Below are 17,787 nucleotides of genomic sequence, written 5' to 3'. Positions count from 1 at the left end.
TTATGAATCTTACCGGATGATATCACATATTGTTATTATTATATGATTACCACTGGACTCTCATATAGACTTCTCTATTTTTACTATATCAAATAATTTTTAAACGGTCATTATATACACCTTTTTTGTCTACCACCAAACAGTTTTTGGATGCATTGACATTTTAGGATTCATTTCCCTCACAATTGTCTTATTTATTTGAATAGGCTGTAATGTATTCCAGCACATAAGGTGTCTTATGGCAAAATCTGCTTCGTTAATATGGTGCACTGTTTTTATCCTTTTATAAGATTAGAAGTACTAACTCAAGTCACCAGGTCACTTTGTTATATACATTTCTCTCTGCATCTGCTTTATTGGCTGTACTTCACCTTGTTTTCACTTGTGTGTGTCAGAAAACATGTTTTATTTAATCTCACCTGGCCTCAGTTACTTATAGCCCTCAGTTCATATCACTTTGTGATTCAAGTACTTTCAAGGTTACAATCTACAACATATACAGTACATCCCTTGAAGATATGCTACAGTAGTAGAAAGTTACAGTCATGCTACTACCCTAGTGTTACCCCAGTGCTACCACAGCTGCTGGTTTAATTCACTGTGCTATCACTACTGCCTAGAATAGAAGTGGTTGTGGGTCCACATTCTCTTCGTCTGACACTAGTACACTATTCCAGTAACTACAGTAGGTGCCTTAGGTTTGTCAAGTCAATATAGTTCTAATGGAAATTCTTTTCGGAAGTGTGAGATGTGACTTATTTAAATATACTTTGCACAGTCATTAGCATATCTCCCAAGGTACCTTATGTGTGCACCTTTTTGAGCACACTGTAAGAATCTCTCCCTAAGTTATTTGGAGGGAGGTTTGAGAGGATATGTATACAAATAAGATACTACTAGACAGAGAGTCATTCTCCTCCTCCATAAAAAAAAAAAAAAAAAAAAAAAAAAAGACCTCAAAAGAGAATAGTGCTACTGACTTCAATACATTATTTTAATACCAGGTTTGTCTTCATTTAAAGGATTTGCTTGAGCACCTGCGAGAAAATCTTGATGGTCATTTAAAAGAAGTCATGGTTGGCTTGATGTATCCTCCACCATTATATGATGCCCATGAACTCTGGCATGCTATGAAGGTAATTGCCATTTCAGATAAAGTAGAAACTATTCATAGCTAATTATTTCTTTAGCGATAATATACTGTATAAAGGTCTCCTTGCTTCAAAATTAATGCAACGGGTGGGGGAAAATATAGCACAAGATTTATCAAAGAAAAACAAACGAATTAAAAGCAACAGCTGGTTTGCCGATAATCATTCCCAGTGAGTAACAGTGCCCAACAGTGAACAAAAGTTGAAAAATCTGTAAAGCATAAAGTGTGTTTAAAAAATAGATTGGAATATATTATATATACAAGAGAGTAGATATTTGTGGTGCAAGGCTATAGGATTGGGATAGGATGTCACAATGAAAAGACAACTGCCCACACTTCATATTAGCGTTACCCTCATACACGTGACACCATAGATGTACTGAGGAAAATAAAAGGAATACAAGTAACATCAGACACCCTCTCAGTAACACTAAATGTTGAATGGCTGTATACGAGTATACATCACAGGTATAGAAGCAGTAGCATTTTATTTTTAAACAAGGCACCGAATACACAGACATAATAATTTGGCTGTGAGTTGGTAAAATATATACTAACAGATAACTTCTTCCTGTTCCATGGATAATTCTTTCATAAAATACATTTATTGGCAATAAATGTGCCCCTACAGGAGTGGCTCAGTAAGTAAAGACACTGATGCTGTAAACAATAACACTGAGTTTGAATCAGGTGAACCTGGTTAAATTCCTGGTGTGAGATCCTTATCTCCCTGTGCCTGAGGCACCAAAACCATAGATTGTAAGCTCATCTGGGCATGGGCTGTGTCTGTAAGAAAAACAACTACAAAAAATGTGCTGTACACTATACTGTAATTGTGAAGGGATTTGAGTCCCATTGGGAGAAAAGCACTCTATGAAATAAAGATATTATTAAGTTATTATTACATATGCCAACATATACTTGGTGTGAGGAAGTACACTGTGTTTTCTGAAGCAATGTACGAATATATACACAAAACATAGAACTGTGGACACGTTACATTAACGATGTAACTGATCCGATGAATATAACAATTTGCACAGTTCATAAACAGCCATAATTTGTGACTGACCTCAGAATTTAGTATGGAAAAAATTGTGTTTCCTGACATTGAATTCCCAAAAGATGTGATGCGATGGGATTGCTACAAACTACAGTTCTCAGAAAACCCACTGCCACAACAATCTATTAATGGCCAGAAATCATTCCAATCCCCTAATGCAAGGGATACAGGCAGGACAGGTCCTAAGAGCCAAATTGAACGAAGGTCCCTAAGAGCCAAATTGAACTGCTCTACAAAGGAGGAATTAAAAAAACAAAGCAACATCATGAAGCAAAAATTCATCATCAGGGGCTACAGTAAAAACTGTATAGAAAAAAAAGCCATCACAAGAACATATAAGATAGACAGAATCACACTACCGTATGAAAATAAAACAAGCACCAACAATAAGAACCATATAAAAGTGATAAGTACTTTTAATAATCAATATAAAAATGTAAGTGTCGGAAACACACTGGCACATCATCATGGAGGACAAAGAACTGTAGGTGAACTTAAAAAGTTCACCGAACATGACATATAGAAGAGCTAAAACATGGCAAATCAGCTGGTTCGCAGCAACTTACTTCCCGAAAGAGAAAAAACATGGCTGTCATCAAAATCAGTGTAAGTGCAATCAGTGTAAATGTGTAAACTGTGAATCCTTCCACTATATGAACCCCAGCAAGCCATTCCATAATTGGGACAACACTAAATCATATAAAATAAAAAAATGAATGAACTGTAACACAGGGAGAGTAATCTACTTAATAACCTGCAGTTACGTCAATTACAGAGGCGTATCTTTGAGCATGTTGGAACGATGAAAAAAATCAAATAAATACACTTATATCCAGATATGTAAATCAGTAACACAATGGAGATCTCAATTGCATCCAAGTCTAAGGAATGGAACAGATGTCCCTTGGCATCAGAAGGAGTGACAGACAATGCCCTCCTAAAAATAGAAGCAAAGTGGATCTATAGGCTGGGAAGCTTATCCCCATAGGGACTAAATGAGGGGTTCCTGTACATAGCCTTTCTGTAGAAGTGCTGAATTCTGTCAACCACAATGAACTGTATTGTAGACAGCACATACCACCCAGAAGTACCATATTACAAATTAGAACATAGATGTCTATTAGAAGTTGCAAATGAATGTGTTGCAAAACACTCAAACTCCAAAATAATATCCATCAAAGATAGCTACATTAGTATTCAGCACACCACTAGCAACAAATATGCTAATAGGCAGACTTTCAGAAAATCCTCACATCACAAGACTGTGGGACCTATTCACAAAGCAGTGATAAAATCAGCGGTTTTCCGTCCAACAATGCATTTTTTTATTTTGTTATAAGAAAAAAGCCAAAAGTGGAATTATGTAAGAAGTGAAGGCCATTTTTTTAAATTCCGATAAAAACATGCACTATCATGCAACCTGTTTTTTGGATCAGTGCTAGCGTGCTATAAATTCTATAGCGCTATAGCTGATAGAAAAAAATGCAGCCTCTAAAAGCTGCATGGAGACGCTGTGCCTCCATGCAGCTCTTACATGTGGTCGTGCAGTAACAATATTGATTTTAATAATGGTGTACATCATCAGGGGAACTCCTGAGCTGAACCGCATTGGTTTCAGCCTCAGGGACCCCTACTTTCCAGGATACAGGCGCCGCCAGGTATGAGGTGCCGGTATCCCCTGTGCTTTTAAATCTCCCGCGTCACGTGTCCGGAGAATTTAAATCCTGCACTGGGATACCGGCACCCCCATAACAGGGCCTGTATCTCAGGAAGTAGGGGGTCCCCGAGGCTGAAACCAATGCGGTTCAGCTGAGGAGACCCCAACTCATGTACACTAATATCAAAACCCAAATGACAATAAATAAAAATGAATTACCATAGCGGCTATCTGCTATGGTAATGAAGCAGCTTTAATTAAATTTTTATTAATAGTGTGCGGGAGCAGGGGATCACCTGAGATGAACTGCATTGATTTCAGAATCAGGGATCTCCTGCTTGCCATTGTATGGGGTGCCGGTATCTCCTCCAGTATTTAAATCCCACAGTCACGTGATGTAGACGATTTAAAAATGGCGGCGATACCAGCACCTGATATCCCATACCGGGGCTCATAACTCGGGAAGTCCCTGAGACAGAAATCAAAGCGGTTCAGCTCAGGAGACTCCCTGCTCCCGCACACTATTAATTAAAATTTACATTAAAGCAGCGGAAAGCCGCTAAGGCAATGAAGGGGTTAAGGCACAATAGCAGGTTTATTGGGGGAAATGCACAAATGGCTGGGATAACTATGTGACAATTTGTTTTTCAGACTGTGACGTCATGTAAAGGGAGGGAAGCCAGCCAATCAGATTGTGAGATGTATATCCCCAATCAGATTGGTTGTAGTAGACCATGTGACAGAGTCCATTTTTGGAAAGCATGTGACGTAATCCAAAGGGAGTCACATGGTCTATTATGCGGATATACATCTCACAAACTGATTGGCTGAAATAACATGTGGTTTTGGTGACATCATGTTAAAGGGAAAGGAAGCACAGCCTTTTCGATGACTGACTCCCTTTAGATAACGTCACAGTTTCCAAAAAAAATTGTCACATGGTTATCCCAGCGAATCAGATGGCGTGGGAACCATTTGCCACTCAAATGTGACGTCACAGGTCATATAAAAGCCTGTGTAGTCTCATTTGACCCCAAGAAACTGGAGAGTGAAGACCTCCTCCCCAAAAGGATTACAATAGCGTTACAGATGAAGATAGATGATGAAGGTACAGAACATGAAGATAAAGATACAGAAGAAGAAAGAAGACCCCCAAATGGATTACAATTAACAGATGAATATAAAGAAAAAGAAAGAAGAAAGAAAAAAAGGACTTGGACTTTACCTGAGGCCCGTTGCTGTTTTGGATCATGGATTTGTTCGAGAGGTTGCTGAGACCCCTTGGAATCAGAGGGTGAAGACATCTAAAGGTAAGAAAAAACATTGAATGTATGTTATTTTTATTTTACAGGTTTTTTTATTGTGTAATTTTTTTAATTATAATTTTTTTATTACCCATTAATTGCCAATGTATTTATGTATGCCCCTTTGGGGCTATACATACATACAGTGACGAGCAATGTTTTTTTTGGCAAATGCTTGCTTGTATTTCTCTTAAATGTATTTTTGTTCTTTGCTTTGAAATATTTCTGCAATTTATTTTGTGTTTTGATTTATAATTATGGGAATGTTTGTGGTATTTTCAATTGTTTATTTCTGTTACTTTTTTGTTGTTTGCTTTTTATTTGTGGTTTATTTTTGGTCTTTTGATTTTTAATAATGGTGTTTATTTGGCATTTTCTTTTATTTATTGATTTTTTTTGGTGTTTTAAATGTTAATTCTGGTGTTTATTTGGTACTTGCTTAATTGATTTTTGGTAATTTTGTGGTGTTTACTTGTTTATTGATGTTTATTTGGTGATTGTTTTGATTGCATTGGATATTGTTGGTGGTTGTCTATTTTTTAGGTTGACCATTGACTGCCATAGTGTTAAATGTACCCACTGTGCCAATCAATTGGTTTATTGGCATCTGTAATGTGTTTATTTTTCTATGTAATGTGTTTTATTTTGGGCTTGCTTTTTTTTTGATTCACCATTTATTGCTAAAGTGTTAAATCATGCCCATATTATATGGGCAATGTACTCAATGTACCCTGGGTGGAGGGTGGGGGTAGTTGCCTGGGGAGGGTGGTTAGGCCTCCTGGGTGGGTAGTGGGGGAGGGTGGGTTAACCCCTTAATTACTATAGCGGTTACTAACCGCTAAGGTGATTAAGGGGTTAGGGGCCATTAGAATGTATTTGTTATTGTCTTGTTTCTGGCAATGGAGGACATGGATGGTGATGAGAATCAGGACGGCTTTCATCCTGGCAGGCTGGCAGGGGTAAGTGCAAGTTTTATTTACTTTATTTCTGCTGGTTAATGCTTTATTTTAAATGGGCAAATGCACAATAATGAATATCTGGATAATAGTAATTTTGCCCATTACTGTACTGTATGTGTTAGGGGGAGGGGGATGTAGTTATTTCAAAGTATTGGACAACTTTTTTGTATGCATAGGATCGGTACCACAGGCCAGTTGGGACCACACGGAGGCCCCAGGATACCCGTGGGGACCACTCGAGGGCCCCCAGACACCTATGGGGACCACCTGAGGAGCCACAGACACCCGCGGGAACCACCCAAGGACCCCTGGACAGCTGTGGGAACCACCCAAGGACCCCTGGACACCCACAGGGACCACCTGTAAGGACCACCTGGGGACCCCCAGACACTTGCGGGGACCACCCAATGGCCCCCAGACACCCACAGGGACCATCCAAAGACCCATGACACATGACCACCATCTGAGGACCCCCAGACAGCCACTGGGACCACTCGAGGGCCCCCGGACACCCACAAGAACCACCCGAGGGCCTCCAGAAACCCCCGGCCATCATTAATCATACTTAAAACCACTTATCACTGCTTTGTGAATGAGCACCTTACTTACATATATGGCAACTAACAAGACATTAAGTCCAAGCCCACCAAACACAGCCACACATAAAATAATACCCCTAGAATCCAACAGCTTATTATATATTAGGAATACAGACTATATATACTAAGGTGTAATAGAAAAATAAAAATAAACACCCCAAAAATTATAATGATAATAAACATATCACAATAATCAGACAGTTTATAGTCAAAATATAAACAACACCTGGATGACTGATAGCAAGGTCCAACACTTTAAGATGCAACACATATATATCTCAGTAACTGAATAATTAACATCAGTCATTCCAGATAGACAAACAACATACTTAACACTGTCACAGTATTATATAGATCAATATAGTACTCAGTTTTTAGATAGTTTTAGCTTTGTGTACTTCATTTGTAAGGTTATGGCAGTACAGGGTTAATACAATTTGCGCCGTGTAAAGGGCAGCAGGATTGAGTATACTTACCAGTTTCCATAGTGGACTGATGGCATACAATGGCAACATCAGACAAAGCACATCCCCACACCAAAGATGTCCTGATTGGACAAAACGCGTGTCGGGCTCTTTTGACGTCACACTGTGGTTGCTGAGAGCACGACCAGCTCAAAGTCTAAAGCAGTGAGAGATGACCTCTTATGCTTGCTACTATTTTAATTTTGAGACTAATAAAGGGTATTAATCACCGGAAGTCTAAGAAACACAATCACTGTTTGGTACTGACCTTGCACCACATCTCTCTTGTAGATATAATATATTCCAATTTATTTCTTACACACACTCTACGCTTTACAGATTGTTCAACTTTTGTTCACTGTTGATCACTGTTACTCATAGGGCATATAGGGCTCACGTTGCAGATTATACAGCTCAGATTCACAAGGGATACTCACTTTATGTTTGCACAAGTGTAAACAGCACATGCACGTTACATCACAGTGTAAAATTACCGCAAGCATGTTGATTTATTGTTCGTAATGTAATACAGTACCTTTACCTGGATTTAAACTTATTTTTAGCCTCATCAAGATGGCAAATACCTCAGTTAATAATTTGACTACATCTGGGAGCAACTACAGGCATTTTATTTTTGAAACTTTGGTACCAGACTTTATTTTCCTTTATTTTCCTACCTTATATTTTTTAAGTGTAGGATCATGTGGTGTATATGCATAACCCTTGTATAACTGTATATTATTATGAAATGGTACGGCTGAGACGTTTGCCCTTGAGGAGATCTCAGCAAAGATTACAAGGAACATTAGCAACATATGATGCAAAAACTGTTCCATCTTTACATCATGACATTCACTAGGAGTTCATTAAACTTTCATAGTGTTTCCATGTGATACTGCCATGATGAGAGAGAGAGAGAGAGAGAGAGAGAGAGAGAGAGAGAGAGAGAGAGAGAGAGAGAGAGAGAGAGAGAGAGAGAGAGAGAGAGAGAGAGAGAGAGAGAGATGCCAAAAATACATACATCCGAATATGTGAATATATAGAAAACATATATAAAAACTGTTAATTGCCAAGATAATACAATATAAAAATGTGTGGCAAAAACATCAAATTGTACCTTATTAATAAAAAAACTTTTTGAATAACATGTGTGAATGAGGTAAAAAATTTAAAAAAAGAATATATCCATACAGATGTAATACTATTTATGTGTAAAAAAAAAAAAAGGTGCGTCTAAAAATGTGTATACAAAGTGTACATACAACACTCCGATGCTCTAGAAAAAAGGAAAAGATAGTACGGAAATAAAAATACCAGTCCAAACCAGTAGATAAGATAAAGAATGTCCTCCTTGGACAGGAGACTCAAGCAGCTTTCTGTAGGATAAACCACGTCCAATAGAAATCTAAAACTGAAAAGAGAAAGTGTACACTCCATAGTGTAAAAAAGTATGACACTTTAATATTATAAAAAAAGAGGGATAAAGGTTCACTCACAACGATAGAAAGGTTAAAAGCAATACAATTGGTCTGACATAATTACAAGCCAGCGTGTTCCGAGCCTAATAGATGGATAAGTCCTCACATGTAATTTGAGAACCAGAGCAGAAAAGGCTGAGATATGACCAGATCATAAATCCACAAAAGTCCAAAATCCTGCACAGACTATTAATAGTCGAGAACCAGCTAAAAGAGTGTGGAGGGAGCTGAATGTCCCATCTTGCTGCACATGGAGTAGGACGTAGCCTCATCTTACTCCTGTTTGCGCAATGACGTCTACGTCATAACCCAACGCGTTTAGTCTCTCAAGATGTTGACATCAACCCCACTTTTTTATAATATTAAAGTGTCATACTTTTTTACACTAAGGAGCGTGCACTCTCTTTTTCTTAATTATATATATATATATATATATATATATATATATATATATATATATATATATATATATATATATATATATACATATACACACATTTTATATGTAGTTTATTTACAGATGCAGCGGCCATTATTTTAACAAATCACGCGGTGTGTACCTTGGAATACCCATGTCATGGCACGGGATATATATATATGTGGGTGTGTGTGTACTGTATGTACATGTAAATATATATTCACATGTATATATAGAAAATGCAAGTCATATTAAATTAATTTTGGGATGCCCTGCTGCTTTGTTGCTTTAGGCTGCCGCTGAGAGCGCTGCCGCTGAGAGCGCTCACGCATGAGAGTGGTGACATCACCAACTCTCCAAGCATGAGCACAGGGTGTCCGGGCAACTTTTTCGGTAAGCGTGAGTGGAGGGGGCATGGCCTAATAGTGACTGGCGCTGATTGCTAAGGAGGTCATGTGACCCTTCAGCGCTCCTCAAACTCAACTCTGCAAGCGCCTAGCGCCCGCGAGCGTATGTGCATGGGCATGCACCCGGGTTTGCATGAGCATTGCCGGACAGATAAAAATTGATTGTGCTGACTGCGGTAAGCGCCAAGCGTGGTCAGTGGGGGAGTGGATGCAGCCTTAAACATAGAGTAATGCATTGAGTGCAAACAAAAATATTAATTAGTGTATGTACCTAAATTGTTACGGTTTCATGCTATCCATTACTTCTTCTGTTACAGGGAGCTGGAACAGAGGAAAACTGTCTCATTGATATTTTAGCATCAAGAACAAATGGGGACATCTTTCAAATGAAAGAAGCCTACCTAATGCGTAACTATTCTTGGATTAATAATTACACTTTTGTACACTTGTTGTATGACTACATTTCTTGCTGTAAACACCAACAATGCAGAAACGTTTTAGATGTAGATATGCTATATTAGAAATATGTAGGAGTATACAGTACATGTTGATCTTCTGAGTACTTATTCAAGACACATAATTATGTACAGTAAGTTATACTTAACATTTTTCACTTTAGTGCCTGCAAACACAGATAATGACAACTCTTCCTTCTTCTTACATAGTGCTGATGATGTAATCAGCACTTTAGAAAATGAACACTTTACTGTACATAATGACTGGAGAAAAGATCTTAGCAATCCATAACAAACATGTGTGACCTTTATAAAACATTCTTGTTTTTTTCTCTAGAATATAGTAATAACCTTGATCAAGACATTTATGCTGAGACCTCAGGTCATTTCAGAGATGCATTGATAAACTTGGTCCAGGTACAGTTGTGTACTTCCAAACACTAATGCATAGATTAATATGATAGCTGCCATGAGAGAAAGGTTCTACTGTAGCTTAATGATTGCTTGCATTAATTTGCTGTGTCTTCTACAAATATGTGATGTTTTAATGCTGACAATTACAAGAATACCCTGTAAAAGAGGCAAAAGTTTCAAGATGACATGTAAGAAAATGTAGTGTCGTATCACAACATAGCGATACAGCCCGTTTATATTTCCTGCAGTCAGGGAGAACCAACAGCAAATGTCTGGCTGCAGGGAAAGCAGCCGGTAGTTTAACATGTTCTGTGAGTGCTGCAGCAGCCAATGGCTGTCACCTTCTCTCTCTCTCTCTCTGTCACCTTCTCTCTCTCTCTCTGTCACCCTCTCTCTGTCACCCTCTCTCTCTCTCTCTCTGTCACTCTCTCTCTCTCTGTCACTCTCTCTCTCTCTCTGTCACTCTCTCTCTCTCTGTCACTCTCTCTCTCTCTCTCTGTCACTCTCTCTCTCTCTCTCTGTCACTCTCTCTCTCTCTCTGTCACTCTCTCTCTGTCACTCTCTCTCTCTGTCACTCTCTCTCTCTCTCTCTGTGTCACTCTCTCTCTCTCTCTCTCTCTGTCACTCTCTCTCTCTCTCTCTCTGTGTCACTCTCTCTCTCTCTCTCTCTGTGTCACTCTCTCTCTCTCTGTGTCACTCTCTCTCTCTCTCTCTCTCTGTCACTCTCTCTCTCTCTCTGTCACTCTCTCTCTCTCTCTGTCACTCTCTCTCTCTCTCTGTCACTCTCTCTCTCTCTCTGTCACTCTCTCATATATATATATATATATATATATGAAAAAAGAAGAAGCGCCAGCTCCATAGCAAAATACTGTATAAAAATTCAAATTTAATAAAAAAACAACAAGAGAGGCCACCAGGACATGCACTCACTTCAATGTGTAAAAAAACAATCATGGGAGACAATCTGTTAGCCTTCAGGATCAGGGAGAGAAACTGCAGCCAGAATATATTGCAAATGGTGTGCAATGGAGTGGGTGTAGGAGCTGATACTTATCTAATTCAGAGGAAGTTGAGTTCTCTCCACAGTAGTGTTGATGGAAGCAGCCTGGAGGCAACCAGCACTCACAGGAAGCTGTGATATCCAGTCCAGATGTAACTAGGAACAATGCCTTCTCTCTGTGCCTCCTGTATAGCAGCACAAACCGTCAGGGCTGCACAATTGCCCTCTCCTCTCAGTTTAGTTTGATCTGAAAGACTGCATAATTTGATAACACAAATTGTTAGGCGCAATTATCATGCTTCGTATGCCATTGGCTTTTGCCTTTTGCGGTGCTGTCAGCCATGCATACGCATACTGTAGGTTAAACTTTCCTTAGTAGGGCAGGTGCCATGACAATCAGGGACGCGGCGAGGTTCGCGCGCTGTACCTGGTTGTATTAAACATGGCATTTGAACTGCGCATACTCAGGAGGCTTTCCCTTGCATAACATGGCGGGTTTCCATGACTACAGGGGACGCTATAGTCTGCACATGCGCTCTTTATACAATACGGTGTCTCATAAGTGCCATATGGATCTTCCTGGCTTCCAGTACATGATAAACACAGAGCAGCAGTCTTTTAATTGAGTCCTTAAAGTTAGGCGTTGCCACGATTCTAATTGAGTCTGGGTAAACATTGACTGTCCTATCAGAGCTATCTTTCTAAGTGACATAGTAAGAACATGCATTGCAATTGGCACATTGGGTTTTAGCTACCATTTGATGTGTCATGTGGGGTTTTGAGAAGTGTTCTCATTGGTTGATTGTATGATTTGTGTGCACTGGTGGGGGTATAAGTTGCAGTGGTCTTCATTCTAACACTGTATGATCCTGAAGAAGGTTCCGTTTGTAGGAACCGAAATGTTGTGTTTTAATACACTTTTGCATTTCTACCCATGGGTGCTGTCTCTCCTTACTGGACCATCATCTGGTATATATATATATGATGTATATTACCAGATGATGGTCCAGTAAGGAGAGACAGCACCCACGGGTAGAAATGCAAAAGTGTATTAAAACACAAAAAACAACTTTTCGGTTCCTACAAACGGAACCTTCCTCAGGGTCATACAGTGCTAGAATGAAGACCACTGCAACTATATATATATATATATATATATATTTATATATATATATATATATATATATATATATATATATATATATATATATATATATAAATATATAGCTAGGGTTAGTATAGGACCCCCTTTATAGATTTATAGATAGGTACAGTGTCCTAATCAGATAACGCCATACAACTCTCTGGATTCACATAGAGGAAGCCTGTGCCTAGATGAGGTTCCCTAATATGGAGCACAGCCAGATCAGCCCATTCCAAGGGTCCATAGCTGACTCTCACCCTAGTATTCACAATAGATGTGTAAAAAAGAGATTGTTACAAGGCTCTTCAGGGGCCCACATAACATGTAGCGATACTGACAGCATCTTCCTAGGGGTTGCTAGGGAAGCAGCATAGACAGTACAGACCAGGGACACTCAAGTGACTATACTTTATGCGATTTAACAAGGTAATGCCTCCTGAGCAGCCAATAATACAAACACTGATGTACCCTCCCTAAGAGCCAGACAGAGAGGGTTACAGAAGTACAGAAATTGTTTATTTTATTATCTTTATTAAAAACAAATCTGAGATATGAGTAAATAAGAAAGAATAATTTCTTTACTATTTAAAAATATGTCTAAATACTCTTTTTCAGGGAATGCGAGAGGAAGGATATGCAGACCCTGGTGTGGCGGCTCAAGATGCAATGGTAAAGACAAGTGTAAAATACTGTAGGGTTATTATTACAAAAGGAAATAATTTTGATCCATTCATTAGCGAGATGTTGTTGGTTAAATAAAACTCTTTTTTCAAATACCAATAAGAAATAAAATATGATTTGGTAACTTTGCAAAAAGTCTAAAAATAATAAAACTTCTGAAGAATATGGAAGTTGAACGAGAAAAAAACCGAATATACTATATATATAAATGTATAAGCCATTTCTACATTACAGATGAATGTATTATTCAAGTAAATCAAGCACAAGGTGTCTTCTGGCATTAGAAGGTTTCTTGTGACTGAACACCACGTGGTAAAGATAAGATAATATCTAATGACATATACTTTGTCACTCAATTCTACATTGTTTTTTATTTTTATTTTTTTATTATTATTATTATTATTATTATTATAGCTATTTAAAACTTATTGTAATCATGTTGTATTTGTGTTATCATATTATGCAGTCTTTTAGATCAAACTAAGTTGGAAAATAAAACAACAAGGAAGCAATATCATTATAGGAAATACCAAAGGCCAAATATAGGAATTGGGGGAAATGGCTCGGCTACGTAGACCAAATGTTCCTTATGCCTTATGTACTGTCATTGTATATGTTTCGGTGTTTCTAGGTCCTATGGGAAGCATGTCAAAGGAGAACTGGCGAGCACAAGAACATGATGCAAATGATCTTGTGCAACAAAAGTTACCAGCAATTGTGGATGGGTAATTACATTTTCTTATAACAATAATGCGTCACATCATTTAGCTACCACATTATGAGGTGTGCCACTCCAGGAGTCCCAAGATATAGTAACTACTGTACATCATGGTTTTTTGCAAGTTGTCATGGGTAGATCACATTCTTCACTCCTACTGTATGTAGCGCTGAACACAATCTGACTGGATGAGGAACAAAAGAGGAGACTCTACTTCGGTTTGTGTCATCAGTGACGTCGCGATCATGTGTTCACTCCTGATGAGCAATTGATCACAATGTGCCAGAGGGGCTGTAGCACCTCTCTGGCACTCAAAGGATTAGTACAGAAGAGTGATAACATGAACACACATGAAAATAGAAATAAAGCTACCCGTTATAAATTATGTGAGGTTTAATTAGATGTTTAAAATCAATCAGATTAGAAACCATGTTGTGAAAAAAATAACAAATGTGGTAATAAATTAAAAGTGACTCCCTCTGTTCATAAGTAATAACGCTTATTTATTTTTTGGTTATAAAATGTAGTCAGTTGAAATGGAGGCTACAATTGTTATTAGTACATTACAGAGTAGAGAAGTGCATAGCAGGCCCATAATGTGCAAAATTGGTTGATAAATATTGTATAGAAGACAGTGTACGATATGTTACAGTAATATATGTTTTAAGAAATCATATATTTTCCATAAAAAGTACATCTTAAAACAGTATTAAAAAGCTTCTACACAACAAAAGACAAAAATACCCAATGCTACAATGTGACAAAATACATAGTTAAATACTTCAATGTTTGTATTCTCATGAGTAAGGGTAATTTAGTTAAACCCTGTGGCCAAAACATTTTATGCCTGCAAACCAATCACGTCATGACCAGTATGCAGGTCCTAACACTACCTGTGAAAATTCTCATTTACCTCTGCAGTGGCGGAGAATGGTCTCAATAGACCTGTCTTGCACATGTACATGAAAATACTTGCTACAGGTAGTGCTAGGGCCTGCATACTGGTCATGCTGTGACGTGGCTGCAGGCTTAGAACACTAGCACTCCTTTTGACACAAATATATATATATATATACTGTATATATAAACTATAAAATACTACGTGCGCAAATTGATATAATTTAAACCAAAAAAAATAGTAACAGTTGCTGCCTGAAGTTAAGCTACACACAATAGCATATATATAGGGGGAAAGGGGAAACAACGGCACAAAAAACTGTTAACTATACAATAAATATTGAGCATAAAGGACTGAGGGTATAAATTAGATTGCTGGTTGTTCTGAAATGAAATTAAGAAAAAACTAAATATAGTAAAGTACGTTTAGTAAAAGAATATGCGCAAAAGTAGATCGCTACTTACAAAGTAGCAGATGTAAATAAGCATATAGGATATTATAATCCTCTCTGTCCTGCTGCCTGGAGTTATGATGTCTCTGTCCTCCACGTGGAACGCCGGAATCCACCGTGCTGGTTCTCCTCTGGCCGCAGCTCTTCTCCTTGACTTCCTGGTGTGCCTCTGATCTCGCGAGACTAGCCCGCTGACGTCACTCAGCCGAGATTTCGGCCGAAATTCGGGTATACAGTCCAGGAGTGATCAGGGGATTCTGCTAACATGTAGATAATCAATAGTGGAGCTGAAAGTTTCTTAGAGCCTCCTCCCTACGCGTTTCGTCCTGGAACTAGGACTTCATCTGGGCAATGAATGTGTCTAACTGGCTGTAGCTTAAATAGCATATGCTGATCTCTTATAGGTTAATTAGACAACCAATTTTTAGATATATATCAGGTGGACACAATTAGTTCTAATATCTATATACAAATAGTGAAACCCACTGTTGTACAAATAATTAAATAAAATTACATACAATTTTAATACACATGATCATAAAAAAATTTATATTGAAAAATATGAAAATAAAATAAACTATAAAAATATAAAATATATATATATATATACAGCTAAACCCCGTTATAACGCGCCTCGTTATACCGCGATTCGGTTATAACGCGGTTTTCCCGTGGCTCCCGTTTTTAAAAAAAAAAAAAAAAAAAATAAAAAAATATATTTTTTTAAAAAAATTTTTTTACATTTTTTTTTTTGCACACTGCACACACTCACTGCACACACACTGCTCATTGCTCACACTGCCACACTGCACACACACTGCACACTGCACACACACTGCTCATTGCTCACACTGACACACTGCACACACTCACTGCACACACACTGCTCATTGCTCACTGCCACACTGCACACACACTGCACACTGCACACACACTGCTCATTGCTCACACTGACACACTGCACACACACTGACCACACTCACGCACACTCACACACACTTACGCACACTCACGCACACTTACAGACACTCACACACACTCACACACACACACACACACACACTTACACACACTTAGACACTCACACACACTCACACACACTTACACACACTTAGACACTCACAGACACTCACACACACTCACACACACACACACTTACACACACTTAGACACTCACACACACTCACACACACTTACACACACTTAGACACTCACAGACACTCACACACACTCACACACACTCACACACACTCACACACACTTACACACACTTACACACACTCACAGACACTTACCCACACTCACACACCCATATACACACACACACTTTCTCTCCCATATATACATACACACACACTCTCTCACTCTACACAGACGGGCCGCGACCAGCACCACCACCCGCTCCCCCCCCTCCTCCCGCGCAGGCAGCGGGAGCACCGGGGACAGCGGTGGGGAGAAGAAACCCCCCGCTACAACCTCCATGCAGGCAGCATGGTTCTGAGGTAAGCGGCGACCTGAGGGACATCCCCACTCCCATCTCCTGCCCCGCGGCCTGTCCCGCGGTGACAGGGTGAAGCGGGGACAGGAGGGACATCCCCGCTCCCATCTCCTGCCCCGCGGCCTGTCCCGAGGTGACAGGGGGAAGCGGGGACAGGAGGGACATCCCCGCTCCCATCTCCTGCCCCGCGGCCTGTCCCGCGGTGACAGGGTGAAGCGGGGACAGGAGGGACATCCCCGCTCCCATCTCCTGCCCCGCGGCCTGTCCCGAGGTGACAGGGGGAAGCGGGGACAGGAGGGACATCCCCGCTCCCATCTCCTGCCCCGCGGCCTGTCCCGAGGTGACAGGGGGAAGCGGGGACAGGAGAGACATCCCCGCTCCCATCTCCTGCCCCGCGGTCTGTCCCGCGGTGACAGGGGGAAGCGGGGACAGGAGGGACATCCCCGCTCCCATCTCCTGCCCCGCGGCCTGTCCCGCGGTGACAGGGGGAAGCGGGGAGCGGAGGGACATGCCCGCTCCCATCTCCTGTCCCGCGGGATGAATATGCGCTAAAGCGCGGCGGCCATTTTTTTTTCTCGCGACCCCGTTAGTAACGCGGTGGTCTCGGGGTGGACCCCGAGACCCGCGTTATAACGGGGTTTAGCTGTATATATATATAATTTTTTTTTTAATGAACCTATAATATATGGAAGTGAAGTTCCAAAATAATTTCAAGAGATACTAATTGTCTAGAGAATAGCAATTACTTAATGATAGCTTGGTGTAATAAACATAAGACAGGTTGTCTCCTTATAAGTATGAATGGTATAAAGTACCTTTAATTATATTAATCTATATGATTTGAGGAAATGTATTTCTTAGTATGATAAATTTTGTTAATAGATATACATATTTAAAGTATATATATATATATATATATATATATATATATATATATATATATATATATTTAATACATTGAAAAAGATCATTATTAGCACAAATGGCATGTTTGCAGGTTAAAGTTAGCTGGTTACAGATTTATTT

At 39.4% G+C, this 17,787-nt stretch overlaps 1 protein-coding gene across 4 annotated transcripts in view; it reads left to right on the top strand.

Moving 5' to 3' along the window:
- ANXA10 (annexin A10) overlaps positions 1 to 17,787 on the top strand; it is a 95,765-nt gene that overhangs the window by 37,938 nt on the left and 40,040 nt on the right. For all 4 annotated transcript variants that reach the window (XM_075611927.1, XM_075611946.1, XM_075611937.1 and 1 more), the window contains exons 4-8: positions 1,023 to 1,136; positions 9,820 to 9,910; positions 10,295 to 10,374; positions 13,131 to 13,184; positions 13,828 to 13,921. In XM_075611927.1, the coding sequence (XP_075468042.1) occupies positions 1,023 to 1,136; positions 9,820 to 9,910; positions 10,295 to 10,374; positions 13,131 to 13,184; positions 13,828 to 13,921 (433 nt within the window). The remainder of the gene's footprint in view (positions 1 to 1,022; positions 1,137 to 9,819; positions 9,911 to 10,294; positions 10,375 to 13,130; positions 13,185 to 13,827; positions 13,922 to 17,787) is intronic.

The sequence above is a fragment of the Ascaphus truei genome, chromosome 1, assembly GCF_040206685.1.
Source record: "Ascaphus truei isolate aAscTru1 chromosome 1, aAscTru1.hap1, whole genome shotgun sequence".
Taxonomy (NCBI): domain Eukaryota; kingdom Metazoa; phylum Chordata; class Amphibia; order Anura; family Ascaphidae; genus Ascaphus; species Ascaphus truei.
This window is presented reverse-complemented; position numbering and strand designations above follow the sequence as displayed.